A 14,764-nucleotide genomic window follows, 5' to 3' on the forward strand; every position below is an offset into this window, starting at 1 on the left:
CAGAGCTCCCTAGGTAATGCACACATATGACTATTATTGATCATGGGGGGGGGGGTATATTTTTACTGCAAGGTTTGCCGACATCATTGCCCTAGGCAGGCACTTGCATAAGCTTAAGACCATTCACTCCAATTCAATACAATTGTTTCCATTTTTATTAAATAGCAATTACTTTTAAAGAAAAGAATAAACATTGTAACAAATGTCCGCAAAACATAAAATACTTCTTCATCTTGGAATGAAAAATAATCTTTGGTGAGTCTGGCTTCACATTCTCAGACCTTCTCGGGCTACCCTGTAGGAGGTGTCCTTCTATATACAGGGGGTGGTGGTGGGGGAGAGTTGTAGAAATAAGCAGAGATCATGTGATCGCACCCTCGGCGTTCAGACGCAGTATTTCCAGAAACATTCGGACAGGTTCCCCGCGCGCTTCTTGTATTGCTTGCGGTCTTTTGGTTGCAGGCGGCTGAGCAGAGATATTCGAGGGTGCTTGTCGAACAGCTCCTAAAAGGCGGGAAATATGAAAGATCAGCTCTGATCAATTATAAGCGGTTAATGGGCTGCTGATGTCTGAAATGCGTCAGCCGGACAGATAGTTTGGTTCATCTGAATTGGAATGACCCTGTAATGGGATAAAATGTGGGGAATTGTACATCTATTGAAGAGATATAGTGTGCGTGTGTGTGTGTGTGTAAATATAAAATTGAGCAAGACGTATTAGTCCAGTAGACAAAATGTCAAAAAACTAAATCGGAGTATTGCAGTATGCAATGATACCTTTCTTATTGGACTAACATATTATTCAAAAGACAAACTTTGGAGAGTTAACCTCTCGCCTTCAGGTCTGAAGCAATACTAACCAATGTGACCGAGTTTTACCATGTAAACTTTCCCTCTTAACTTTCTCTTGCTTTAAGTGGTAAAACTCGGTCACATTGGTTAGTATTGCTTCAGACCTGAAGGCGAGAGGTTAACTCTCCAAAGTTTGTCTTTTGAATAATATGTTAGTCCAATAAGAAAGGTATCATTGCATACTGCAATACTCCGATTTCGTTTTTTTTATCTCTCTTCTCTCTCTCTTCCCCTTCTCTCTCTCTCCCTCTCTTCCCCTTCTCTCTCTCTCTCCTCCTCTTCCCCTACTCTCTCCCTCTCTTCCCCTTCTCTCTCTCTCTCCTCCTCTTCCCCTACTCTCTCCCTCTCTTCCCCTTCTCTCTCTCTCTCCTCCTCTTCCCCTACTCTCTCCCTCTCTTCCCCTTCTCTCTCTCTCTCCTCCTCTTCCCCTACTCTCTCCCTCTCTTCCCCTTCTCTCTCTCTCTCCTCCTCTTCCCCTACTCTCTCCCTCTCTTCCCCTTCTCTCTCTCTCTCCTCCTCTTCCCCTACTCTCTCCCTCTCTTCCCCTTCTCTCTCTCTCTCCTCCTCTTCCCCTACTCTCTCCCTCTCTTCCCCTTCTCTCTCTCCTCCCCCTCTTCCCCTTCTCTCTGTCTCCCCCTCTTCCTCTTCTCTCTGTCTCCCCCTCTTCCCCTTCTCTCTGTCTCCCCCTCTTCTCTCTCTCCTCCCCCTCTTCACCTTCTCTCTCTCTCTCCCCCTCTTCCCCTTCTCTCTCTCTCTCCCCCTCTTCCCCCTCTCTCTCCCCCTCTTCCCCTTCTCTCTCTCTCTCTTCCCCCTCTTCACCTTCTCTCTCTCTCTTCCCCCTCTTCACCTTCTCTCTCTCTCTCTCTCTCTCTCCCTTCTCTGTATTCTCTCAGTGGGAATGCTGCTTCCTGCTCTCACACTGCAGTGGCCTGTGACTACAGAGCTGATTGGCAGCCACACCCCTCATCACACAGACTTGTATTGCAGAGAAGAGGGCGTGTCTGACCAGGTCTGGGTGGGTTCAGAGCACTGCATCCTATTCCAATGCCTATTAACCTGTAGAGACATATTTAGACTTCACACACAGCTGATGTAATAGGAAAGGGGAGGTAAGACTATGAGAATGGAGCTTCTTAGTTCCATGTCTGTCTTGACTTCCTGTCCATTTATGTGACCTCAGTTGGGCTTTAGGTCATCTACGGGGAATCCATTTCTGGTTAGTGCTGAAAGGGCTGTTTAGTTGTCACTCACCTCTTTGATGCTGTCATCCATGTTATAGGCATCCAGACTGAATCCTAAAGACAGAAGAGGAGATGTAATCCTACTGATCATCTTAAAGGAGAACAACAAGTAATACACAATATACAACAACAGACGTACAGTAAGAATAGATACATAAATTGCATTGTTAGATGTTTTGGTTCAGTCAAGGCCTGCGTACGATTCCACAGGTTCTCCATAATGTGTTCTCTAAAGCTCATCACATTGTACATTTAGATTGTAACAAATCTCCCTAAAGCTCACCACACACGTTACAATATGATTGTACAATCTCCTTTAAATCTACCAACCACTACATAGTGCAATGGTCTGCCTGGTTGGATACAGATTGATTGGATAGTTTTGGTTGGACATCATATTACATAGGGATGCACCAATAATGTTTTTTTTCGGTATCGAGTACCGATATTTTGCTTTTGATATTCACCGATACTGAGTACCGGTGCCTCTGCTAGCATGGAGTCCCCTTCGCGGCCAATCAGGAAGCCGGGCGCCAGTTAATGACATGCCGCCTGGGTTCCTGATTGCCTGGGAAGCCGTCTCCATGCTGTTTGGCCGGCTTCCCAGCCAATCAGCAGGAAGTCAGGAGGCGGGTCATTACTCACCGCCCAGCTTCCTGACTGCACAGGAAGTTGGCTTGATGCTCCCCTACAGCACTGCCGATCAGAGGAAGTTCCGGTATCGGGGAAGGTATAGGACCATTTGGGCGAGTACGAGTACTCGCCAAAATACTCGGTATTGGCACTGATACTAGTATCGGTATCAGTGCATCCCTAAAATTACATAGTTTTGGTAAATCTCGAGTTGATTGTACAAAGATTATATGGTAAGGTGTATGGTGACCCCTCATAGCAGGTCATACACCATACAATCAGATTGTGCAGGGATTATACAATCTCCTTTTAGATTTGTCAAAATGTTTTAATATAAGGAACCATTCCTTATATAAACCATTACATTTGTATCCAATCCCTCCTGAGCCTCTGTGATTGACAGAACTGAACTCCAATGAATGAAAGTGGCAAGTCAGGGATAGTCAGGCTCCGGGCTAGCTGATGCTGGACATCCTTCAGCCAGGAAATGAGGCGGGCTCTATCTGACTTGCTGCAGCTTCTAATGCACATTATGAGAAGCTCACAGTGTGCAGTGAAATCAGAATCCAGTAGAGGAGCCGCTACAGCTGTGCAAGACTGGAAGGTCAGACTAAGGCCTTATTCACACGAGAAACGGCCGGCACGTACAGCTCCGTGCTGCGTGCACGGCCGTATCGTGCACCTCTGGGGAAGAACAGGTGCTGCGTGTGATTAGTATGCAGCCCCCGTCCTTCTCTATGGGACTATGCGGCCATACGCCGCCCTACACGTCCATGCGGGTGTCCGTACTCATACGCTGACGGGATGGATCCTGTCTGCGTCCGAGCGGGGACACCCGCACCTGTACGGACCTGCACTTGGGGTGAGCGTAGGGGGGGGCCGCGTACTCCCATATAGAAGCATGGGGGCTGCGTACTAATCACACGCAGCACCTGTCCTTCCCGGGAGCTGCCCGATACGGCCGTGCACGGAGCTGTACGTGCCGGCCGTTTCTCGTGTGAATGAGCCTTTAAATGTATCCATAGACTTCTCTTTAATCTTTATATATTGCATTTGACAACCTTCCAGTGATGTGATCCAACAACTCCCGGCCCGGAATCTGTATGTCCGCACTCACCTTCCTTGCTGAAAATATCGTCAGTGTCTCTCTCTTCCTCTCTGTCTAGAAACATGGGAAGATTCTGCAGTAGATGCGAGTCCTCCCAGCTCTTCAAATCCCCGAAATCCATCGCTGACTCTGAGAGAGGAAATAACAGTGAATGTGTAGAGATTAGACGGGTAACTCATCAGTGTTACAATGTATCCATTGTTTTTTGTTTAGCTTTGGATAGACCACTGTCAAGTCATTAATGCTGTCTGCGTCCCTTCTGGGTAGATGTACCCTCTATTTGTTCTGGTGACCACTGACACCAAGATAGAAAGTGATAAGATATCCAATGTTTTACAGTTGTCACCAGGACAAGAGGCGAGGGGAAGACAAGTGTTCTGGCTACAGCTATCTACGAGGGGAATCCCCCAGCTTTAGAGGGATTCCTCTCACTTCCTGTTGGGTCTCTAGGACAAGAAGTGAAGGCAAATCTGCCTGTAGGGACATGGAGAGCAAACAGTATAGAGAACATATGGTTTTCTTTGTGCCTCGATGCTGTGGAGATGCGAGTTATGTTAAAATGTCATGGCAATGAAATGCGCAGCAACTGAAGGAAAGATTTTAAAAAATTGGTTGAATTATTTTGATTTTTTTCAGGGACCTGTCAGGTAGCCATCTTTGATGGGAAGTTGTGGTGTTGAGGAGAGCAAGGTGCATCTGGAGGTAGTGCTTTTTATTTTACACAAAGTTGTGTGAGCAAGCCGAGCAGCATTGGGGGCTGGATGAGCAGCACCATAAAGATGACAAAGATGAGAAGGCTGGCGGCTCTTATTTGGTCACAGATTGTAGAAGAGGTCTGTCCGGAGGAAAACGTAATGAAACACTCTGCAACGGATGACGAGTGAATGCCTTTGCGTGGAAATGCATGGGAACACGGATGCATTTTTGATAGGTTGCAGTGACATTTAATATGCAGTACGGTGTGAAAGGGCCATGAATGATCAGAGAGAGAAAAGTACTGGAAATTGTTGTGGATTTTTCCAACAGCAATCAGGAGAGGATGAGTGGTCAGTTCATCTTTTGGGGTCATTATTGCTCTGAACGTATTGAAGCTGCCAATGTAGGATCACAGTCCTCTGGTACCTACGGCTGTAAGCTATGTTTAATATCCTATCTATCTATCTATCTATCTATCTATCTATCTATCTATCTATCTATCTATCTATCTATCTATCTATCTATCTATCTATCCATCCATCCATCCATCCATCCATCCATCCAATCTGTGTGTGTATACATGGTGAAAGAGCAATGGGAATTGTCAGGACTAGGTGTATCCATGCACAATCTCAATCAATAACTCTATTTAACCACTTCAAGACCAGGTGTTTAGACCCCCTTCCTGGCCAGGCCATTTTTCAGTGTTCAGCGCTGCGATACTTTGACTGACGTTTATTCCGTCATGCAACGCTGTACTGAAATGAATTTTATACCATTTTTTGGGGACAGATAGGGCTTTATTTTGGTGGTATTTAATCACCACTGGGGTTTTTATTTTTTATTATAATTAGGAAAAATTACAGAAAATTTTGAAAAAAAAAAAGTATCTTCTTTGTGTATCACTCGGCTGTAGATCCTCCAATCATCTCTGAATTGGTGCTGACACTGTCCTTCCTTCTGGAGGGTGGCTACTTTTGTTCCCCATGTTCCCTGTGTGTGTTGTAAAGTAGTCACCGCTCCAAGCTCACTCCCAGGATGGACTACAATCTCACGTTTAGTTTACTAATTTGTACTGAGATTGTAGTCCATCATGGAAGCCAGCTTGGAGCGGTGACTACTTTACAACACACACAGGGACCATGGGGAACAAAAGTAGCCCCCCTCCAGAAGGAAGGACAGCGTCAGCACCAATTCAGAGATTCCTGTGCTCTTGGAAATTTGTGTGTTCTACATATTACAACATTTTACATATTGTGGAAGAAATAAACCATGCAGGAGGGAACTCTGCAAAGGGATGGTGGGAACCCTTCATAATGAGCACAGCAGATGTACAGACCCAGGAACTCAGCACAGGGATGGTGGGAGCCCCTCATAACGTTCACAGCAGGTGTACAAGACAGTTCTGCCTACAGCCACCAATCAGATCACTGCTTGCCTTGACACATGTTATGGATTATTGGAATTGGGTGATACCAGTTCCTTGCTCTGCCAATTTGACACCTGAGCCTCTGTGCATCTGGCAGGGCAACAAACAATTCCCAATTATTCCCACAGCACACAGTATATAGTTCAAGAGCCTGCGCCTCTGGCAGGGCAACAAACAATTCCCGATTATTCCCACAGCACACAGTATATAGTTCAAGAGCCTACGAAAAGAAGTGAACAAATCTTAACAAAGTGTATATTTTTCTGCCCTCTTTAGATTTGCCGGCAGGTGGGCTTCCCGAGCAAAATGCACCGCGACTAATATATTGTAACAGATGCATTAAGATGACAATGTCATATGAAGTTTGAAGGTGACATAAGCGGAAGGGGGTGCGATATGGCAGACCCCCCGACAATATGCGGCGCCCTCCTCCCGTAACATTTACATAAAAGTCATGGCGCGTTATTAATAGGATTTAATATTAGAAACAATTTATTCTCTCTCTTTAAGGGAACACAATGTCATTTCCGATCGTGCTGCTAATGGATGTCTTTAATGAGCGCGCTCTCAATTTTCTTTTCCTCTATCCCTGAACTTCCGCATTAAAAATCCATTTGACCCACTTTGTAATCGCTCACTTACGCCGCGTTTGGGAAATTAAGTCTTTTTTTACGTTAACCTTGAAGCCGGAAAGAGTTTACTCTATGAAGGAGAAGACTTAAAAAAAAAAAAATGTTACATTAATTCTTACCTGACAGGCGGAGGGAGCCCTTGCTCGGGACGATGATGGGCAGCGACCGAAGGGCGCCGATGGAGCCGGCGACCATCAGGCAGCAGAAGAAAAGCTTGGACATGGCGACGGGAACTTGATAAGAGCGTCTTGTAGGATCGGGGGCTCTCCGCGATGGCCAGTGCCTTTTATCATTTAGGTGTCACCTCTTTATATACCGAGCAATGACGGCACACAAACCATCCAAAAAAAAAAAAAGGGAGACTGATGAGGGGATGGGCAGGAGTCCCATCCGCCCTGAATTCGGAATGAGGAGTCACTTTGCATTGATGTCATCCTTCAAGGTTCAGAGGCAATAAATTTACTGTCTCAAAGGCCTCCGCTCCAAACTGTTGCAGCAAATGTGGCATGGCCAATCTGCCGGAATGAAAGGGCTGCCTCTTCTTTTTTTTTTTTTCTAAACTTATAAATGATGGCTGGTGGAGGGGTCGTGTCGTGGTGGAGATGACCAGGGCAGCTCGACGCGTGATTTATGGCCCCTCTACCTGCTTTTGACGCACAACGTCGAGCTTTGAAAAGTGGATATTTTAGCGCGCTGGATGGATGATGTGTCAGCGGCGTTTGAGGGGCAGCTCCGCCGAGCCCTCTGGAAGATGAAACGTCTGTGGATTGCTTTTGGAGCCTCCGATGAGCACGCACACTGAAAAATTACTCTCTAATTGCAATCGGTTTGCTGTTTTGTATCGCGTTGTCAGGCACTCGGGTTAAAGTTGATATAAAGCCCAATCACTGAAATCTCATCGAAGATTTAATATGTTAATGGTGTTTCAGAAGTTATTTTTAATGTCTTTAAAATCTGCAGTTTTCATGAAAAGAACACATGCGATCCTGCCATGAAGGTCCTTGAGTGGGCATTTCCTGTTAAAGGAGAACTATGAGGTGAGTGCTTTTCACTCACATCATAGTTCTAGCCGACCTGTGACAATAAAAGCCATAACCCCATAGTTCTCCTTTAATTTGTAGCTGCTGCTCGCGGTATACTGCGGCGTCTCAGTATATCGCGAGCTGTAGCTCGCGGTATACTGAGCCTAGGGTGACGGGAGGACGCTAGTTTGTGTCCTCCCGTTACCCTAAGGAGAACTATGCGGAAAAGCCTTAACCCCATAGTTCTCCTTTAACGCTCCTCCAGTTGTGCTCCTGTGCTGTCATCCTGTTGCACACTCTCCCAGTGGTGCCTACAAGCAACATCTAACAGGTCATCTTTGCTGCCCTTTGTGCTGCATCATGTACATTTTGTCAGCCATTGCTGCCTGTTGGCAGACCCTTTCAAAATGAATGCACGCGGTAATACAACACAGCGGCCCACAAAGATCCTAAAGGGTAAGTTCTCGTTCCCTGAAATGTAAGAAAATTAGCTTACCGACACCACTCCGCCACCTCTCTTGGCCCCTATTGTGTATACCTTTGTTCTGCCCCTGCGTACACCATACACTGCACTTCAGCATTTGGCATAATGCTTACAACTGGTGAGTGCTCATTCGTCGGCACAGTCACATGAGCATGCTGACCCATGAAAAGCACTTCTGAGCTGGGGACCAAGTCCCAGAAGTACGACGTGTGTTGTCCAATGAGTGCTCGCTATTTTTGAGCATTATGCTGAATGCTCGTTGCGGGGCTGTACACCAGCTGGGGGGGCAGCGCAAAGGTATACACAGCAGGGGCAGAGAGAGGTGGTGCAGTGGTGTCAGTAAGTTCATTTTATTGTTACCGGTATTTATATAGCGCCAACAATTTACACAGTGCTTTACATAGTGCACATTCACATCACTCCCTGCCCTCAAGGAGCTTACAGTCTAAGGTCCCTATTTCATATGCATACATACAGGGCCAATTTATACAGGAGCCAATTAACCTTCCAGCATGTTTTTGGAGTGTGGGAGGAAACCCCGGAGTACCTGGAGGTTGTCATGTGGACCAGTATGATGGAAAATCTTCCATGCAAGGACAACCGTGGTCACTAGGGAGTGCATCCGAAGCTCGACTCCCCCCAAGAGGGCAGCGGGAGTGGTCTTCCAGAAGAGGTGACCCAGCCGTGGATCAATGTCCTAGTACTGTAAGTACAATGTGGCCTGCCTCTCCCTCATACGTGCTCGCGTGGAAGATTTTCCGTCATACTGGTCCACATTACAGCCTACTGGAATATTTTCCTGAAGAAGCCAGATTCTGGCGAAACGCGTAGACAAGTGTTAATATTACCATCATACATGAGTATTCTTTTGGACTGTATGATCATTGCATTTTCTTCACAAACGCCTTACCTTGTGGGTCATATTTGGACCGGCTATGTCATCCTGATTCAATTTTATTTTATCTGTCATATTTTTTTTTTAATATGAATATGAATTTTAATCAATTGTAATAAAGCTTTTTTAACATATTATATTGGCTTCTTCTATGCCTTCAAAGCCCCTTTTTGCTCTTCCTTTTCTGGCCGTGTTGCTAGAAGGATTTACCAGTTTGGATTCTACATATATGGGGTGTGGCATCGAAAGCCCGCCTCTCCTGAACACTTATTGATACCATCATCACATACAGTGCAGGGCCAGCAGTCCTAAATAGTGAGTGAGGACACCGAGGGCCGCCTACATTCTGGAGCGTTGGAGGGAAGAGGAGAGTTCCGGTTTCCGGGGGAGCGAGGGGTAAGGGAAGTATTATTGCTTTTTAAAGGTATCCTAGATATAAAAGAGCATTTAACCCTTGCAGTGCAAGGGGAGCCCCACTGGAAGGGTAAGCAAGCACCGGTTTCCGTGGGAGCGAGGGTAAGGGAAGTAAAACTGCTTTTTAAAGGTACCCTAGACACAAATAAGCACTTAACCCTTCCACTGGAAGGGTAAGCAAGCGCCGGTTTCCGGGAGAGCGAGGGGTAAGGGAAGTAAAACTGCTTTTAAAAGGTACCCTAGACGCAAATTACCATTTAACCCTTGCAGTACAAGGGGGAGCCCCACTGGAAGGGTAGGCAAGCGCCGGTTTCCGGGAGAGCAAGGGGTAAGGGAAGTAATACTGCGTTTTAAAGGTACCCTAGACACAAATGAGCATTTAACCCTTGCAGTACAAGGGGAGCCCCACTGGAAGGGTAAGCAAGCGCCGGTTTCCGGGAGAGCAAGGGGTAAGGGAAGTAATACTGATTTTTAAAGGCGCTGTAACTGCTACTTCATGATTTTTATTTTTTTAAGGTTTTCTATTAGGACATTGCACGCCCAAATTGCCGCTGTATTTGTACGCTGCCTTTCGGCTGTGTGCGCTATGTGACTTTTTAAGAAAATAAAAAATCATCATCCGTAAGGCCCATCTGCCAGAGCGAACAGGGACCATTCATCAACAACCTCTTGAAATGAGTCCGGTCCCATTGAAAGAAAATGGTTTCATTTTTGGCCATGTCAGGTGTGTCAATTTATCAAGGAGAGGGAGACAATTTGTAAAGGAGACTGTCATCCCCTGGAGACGGATGGACCGGGGACGTTTGCTGTGTTACAGCCAATTTGCAGCCTTTTGAATTAGGAGACGGGATTGCCCGGACATCGGGGTGTGTAGAGCTCAGATGCAGCCCCAGACGCTTTAAGAAGGGGTGGGGGGCAGCGGGGATTCCCTAGAAAGGGTAGAAATAATGGACTGGGGCTGTAGTATTGGACTTGCCGTTTTTGCCGTCAGTGTTTTCTTTGGTGTTGGGGTCTGTAGAGGGTTTTCTGTTTATTTCATTATTAATCTTCTTCTATCAAAAGTCCAATTAAACCTTCACTTTAAATTCCAAGTGCAAAGTCTAAATTCTAAACAGAAGGTGTGCAAAGTCTTGCTCTCTGTGTGGAAGCAGTGGTCTCTCTGCAGAGGTCTGACACAGTAGTCTCCTGCTAAGTCAAATCTATAGCTCCCCAGTCAGCAAAGCTCATGCTCGGCAGGCAGTGGGGAGCTTTCACTCTGACTCATCAGGGGATATGACATCAAATGAGCTTTAATGATGTAATTAAGCCGTGCCCCACCATCATTTTTAGTAATATGGATAAATGGGAAGACTGGGGGGGTGCTGGTGCAGGGTGTCTGATCTTGTCTCCGTCCCCTCCTGTAATAAAGACCGGTCACTGCTGCTCTCTCTCCTTGTGTAGGGTGACTAGTCTTGTCTCCACCCCCTTCTGTAATAAATTACCAGTCACTGCTGCTCCCTCTTCTTGTGCAGGGCTGCTGGTCTTGTCTCCGCCCCCTCCTGTAGTTTCCTGTATTGGGTGGGACCTGCTGTGTCCCTTGCACAGCTCTACTCTCTGCACAGGCTATGTACAGCATAGTGATGATGTCACTGCTACTTTTATATGGTGATAACCGGGTTTGTAAAGCCATTTGATGCACACAAAATGGATCTATAACCTTTGTGGCCATTGAGAAATATATTTAGATAAAAGTTTTTGTACTCGGGAGTTCAGCTTTAACACTACACTACCACGTGTATCCAAATCTGAATGACCCTGAGGAAGGTGTGCTGGGCTCTAGTGGGTCCTTGCACATGATATGGCCATTCTAGACATCACTGGCAATAAAATAATGGAGTATTGTCACTCTCTCTCCTCGTGTTGGTGATTAGATGATGGATTCTAGTCACTTTACTGTTGATTTCTGCTTCCATGACATACTGAATTGTTGCCCTTTAAATATCATACGATCTACATTGTAGCTTTTTCTGTGGCCTGCGTGTATTATGTAAGTGATGTTAGGAATACATTTTTTTTTATTGATCATGTTCTTATGTAAGATTGTATCACTGATGGCAAGCCGAACTCCCACCTGCATCGTAATTTTATTTTGCTCAGCGTTTTTAGCAGAGAAGAACCTCTTTTTTTTCCCGCCTCCCATGTGGTCTCTCCTTTACTAATGAAGCAGCAAACCTCTCTCGTGTTCCAGGTCAGTGCCCCCTTGGCGTGGAGACATGTTGCACTTGGCGCTACGGCCAAGATAAAGTGCTTGTACGTAGGCACTGGTATCTCCTCCATGATGGAAAACGTAATAGCCGTGTGTGTGGATCTCTTGTTCAGGTTAACTAGAGCCTGTCCCTCTACTGCTTGCTGAGAGCCCTGGACCCGAATCTCACAAGGGAGAGCCATGTTTGTATGAACGGGGGCCAACATGGACCCAGTGTTGGAGGGATGCTATCAGCTGCACGGTCGGGTCCTGTTTTTGGCTGGTGCAGAGAGCTGGCTGCTTCTCGGCAACAGATGTTGTTTCTGTTGAACTCTCCAGGTGTCAAAACACTCACAAATGATGTGTCACTGTGGCTTGTGCCAGCTCTGGGGGCCTCGAGTAGGATCATGCTACACGTAGTATTGAGCTGGGAGAAGCTACAACCCCAGCGATCTGCTAAGGCCAGCGTTGACTTTGAATTATTTTTAAAGTTACAGTGTATCTAGACCCAAGAACAAAAATGTAATAATGTGCAGATCCTTTAGATGTGGTGACTGCATTCGTTTTCTTTCTTCAGGCTTTTTTTTAATTTTAACTTGGCGAACCTGTCAGTGACACAAATGGGGGTTCATCTGTAAGAGTTTGCAAGGCACTAACGTCCCTAGATGGCGCTGACGAGCATAGGAACTTCTATCTAGGACGCTAATGCTGTGCAAATGGCATAGCCAGAACTTTTATAATTGAAGCCATTCCTGTCCTCGGGTGACAATGCTTACTCACTGTACTGTATGTTCACATTAGAGGTGAGGAGATTAAGGGGGGATATGATCTCCATGTACCAAATGTTCAATGGTGGTAGCAACATTAGCGATAAACTGTTTAAAATTAACTCCATTACAAAAACTAGAGGCCACCACCTAAAATTGGTGGAAAAAAAATTCCAGCACAAGGGGCGAAGGGGGTTCTTCACAGTAAGATCAGTTAGGGTCCGGAACTCACTGCCACAGGCGGTGATTTCAGCAAATAATGTGGAATTGTTCAAGAAACTTTTGGACGATTTCTTAAGGGACCGTAATATACAGGGGTACAGGTACTCCTAGAATGAGATCCTAATAGGTTGGACTTGATGGACTAATGTCTTTATTCAACCTCAAATACTATGCAACTATGTATCTATGGAGGTGCGCCATTGCCACCCTAGGACAGGACTGCAGAACGCCTCCCCCTCCTGCCATAGCATGGTGGGGAACGGGTTCAAGCTAAGACCAATGTAATTGATAAAGGTCACCACATGCAGAGAGCACAGAACGTTATCAGTTATTTTAGGCAGATTTGTTTTGCACTTTTCAAACAGATATAACAAAACACTTTCAATGGTATTTTTGGCAGACCAAAATTGGGGCAGATAAGAGTTCCTTGTTAGGATTTACATACATTTTACATGGCAGTCAGGTAGACTGCCGATTTATAACTGCCGGTGCTCCACAGCACCATCTAGTTGTGAATGTATGAAATCCAAAAATGGCCGCACTCCACAGGTATCAGCAAGCAAGTCCAGTCTTTATTGTACTGCAAAATGGTGAATACATCACAAACAAGCTCCCCAGACCCAGCAGAACCCTCTCTCGTGTTTCACCAATGTGGCTTATTCATAGAGGTTTTAGGATTTCATATGTTCATGGTGAGCACGCGCTATTTTAGCCTGCACCTACAGGTTCAATACAACGGGTAACCAGCTGGGGAATTGGAGCGGTGAGATCTTTTAGATGGCATACCATCTAGCGGTGGTTCTGCCGTGCGAACAGCATCTGCCCAGCTATACGTTCAGCAGAAGAGTTATAAGTCCGTTATTATTATATAGCGCCAACAGTTTGTGCAGCGCTTTACAATATAAGGAAGACATTACAATCACAATACAATTCAAGACAGGATGGTAAGGAGGACCCTGCCCCTGAGGGCTTACAATCTATAAGGGAGAGGGGAGTGAGGAGGTAGCTGTGTGGGGATGAATTGTTTGAGAACGTGATGGTTGAGTGGTCAGGTTGAGGTGGGACAGTTCTGCTTTAAAATCTTCATCTTATAGCAAAACCCCAGGCAAACACCCTAAATACATTGTTCAAATACATATGTACGCTGACTCAAAAATTTTATTATATCAGTCTTGTGATCCAGGTTCACCTGCCAAGCAGCATAGACAAGGATGGTGACCTTATTTTTCTCCACTGCAGTTAGGCAACACAGCTTGGTCATGACTCCTTCCTTCCAACCAACTGATTGGGGAACCAAGGAGCAGCAGTGCATTGATGAAGTGATCACTCTGCTCTGTCAGCAAGCTTGTAGCATTAGATTGGCTTATAGTGCTATCCTCCATCCCCTGAGTCTTGCTGTGCAAGGGATGCAAGGAAGCTAATGTAAAGACAGATGCATATACTAGCTGTGTTTAAATATGCATTATATTATTGTTCTTTCAGTGTATTCTCCTAACCTGGTTGGTCAGAATCCTTTATTACAGAGATCCTACAAGACCTGTAATAAGGTGCATCAATCAGCCTGTACTGAAAGACAAGCCAATGTTTAAATGGAACCATGTTGTAAACATGGTGAAATCTGATAAAAGGACAATTAGAACAGCGAGTAGCCCAAGAAGACTGTACTGTAATAGGGATAGACAACGGTTATGGGAAAGGAAAGCTCTGCTCCTGGTGATGCTGTTAAGAATAATAAGGTATATTAAGCATCAGAGATTGTTGATCCCGGGAATATCCGATTGCCTCATGGGATCAGGAAGGAATTTTGTTTCCCGTTGGAGCAAATTGAACCATGCTTTATTGGGGGTTTTTTTTGCCTTCCTCTGGATCAACAGGGGGTTATTGTGGGCATAGTGTTCTGTGTAGACTTTTTTTTCCATATCTCTATAGTTTGAACTCAATGGACATGTGTCCAACCTGACTAACTATGTAACTCTGTAATAATAAATGATTGTAAAACCCTAATATAAATATTCCACTAATCGCAGTTTTAAAGCTTTATTGTCTCCAATGCAAAAGAATATTCAATGCACATTCTGTTTCTTTTATGAAGAAGTGTGTATTTATTTATTATTTTTAAGTGGACTTTACCTTTAAATTTGTAGA

At 45.3% G+C, this 14,764-nt stretch overlaps 1 protein-coding gene across 1 annotated transcript; it reads right to left on the reverse strand.

Annotated features, from left to right (window-relative positions):
• Positions 1-257: 257 nt before the first annotated feature.
• LOC108783663 (urotensin-2-like) lies at positions 258-6,825 on the reverse strand. Its single transcript, XM_018552280.1, has 4 exons — positions 6,711-6,825; positions 3,844-3,963; positions 2,104-2,147; positions 258-504 (listed from the first exon to the last, which is right to left on the reverse strand). The coding sequence occupies exons 1-4, from the start codon at positions 6,811-6,813 to the stop codon at positions 385-387; spliced, it is 387 nt and encodes a 128-aa protein (XP_018407782.1). The 5' UTR covers positions 6,814-6,825; the 3' UTR covers positions 258-384.
• Between the last annotated feature and the right edge of the window lie 7,939 nt (positions 6,826-14,764).

The sequence above is a fragment of the Nanorana parkeri genome, unplaced genomic scaffold, assembly GCF_000935625.1.
Source record: "Nanorana parkeri isolate BGI_ZX_2015 unplaced genomic scaffold, ASM93562v1 scaffold5, whole genome shotgun sequence".
Lineage (NCBI taxonomy): Eukaryota > Metazoa > Chordata > Amphibia > Anura > Dicroglossidae > Nanorana > Nanorana parkeri.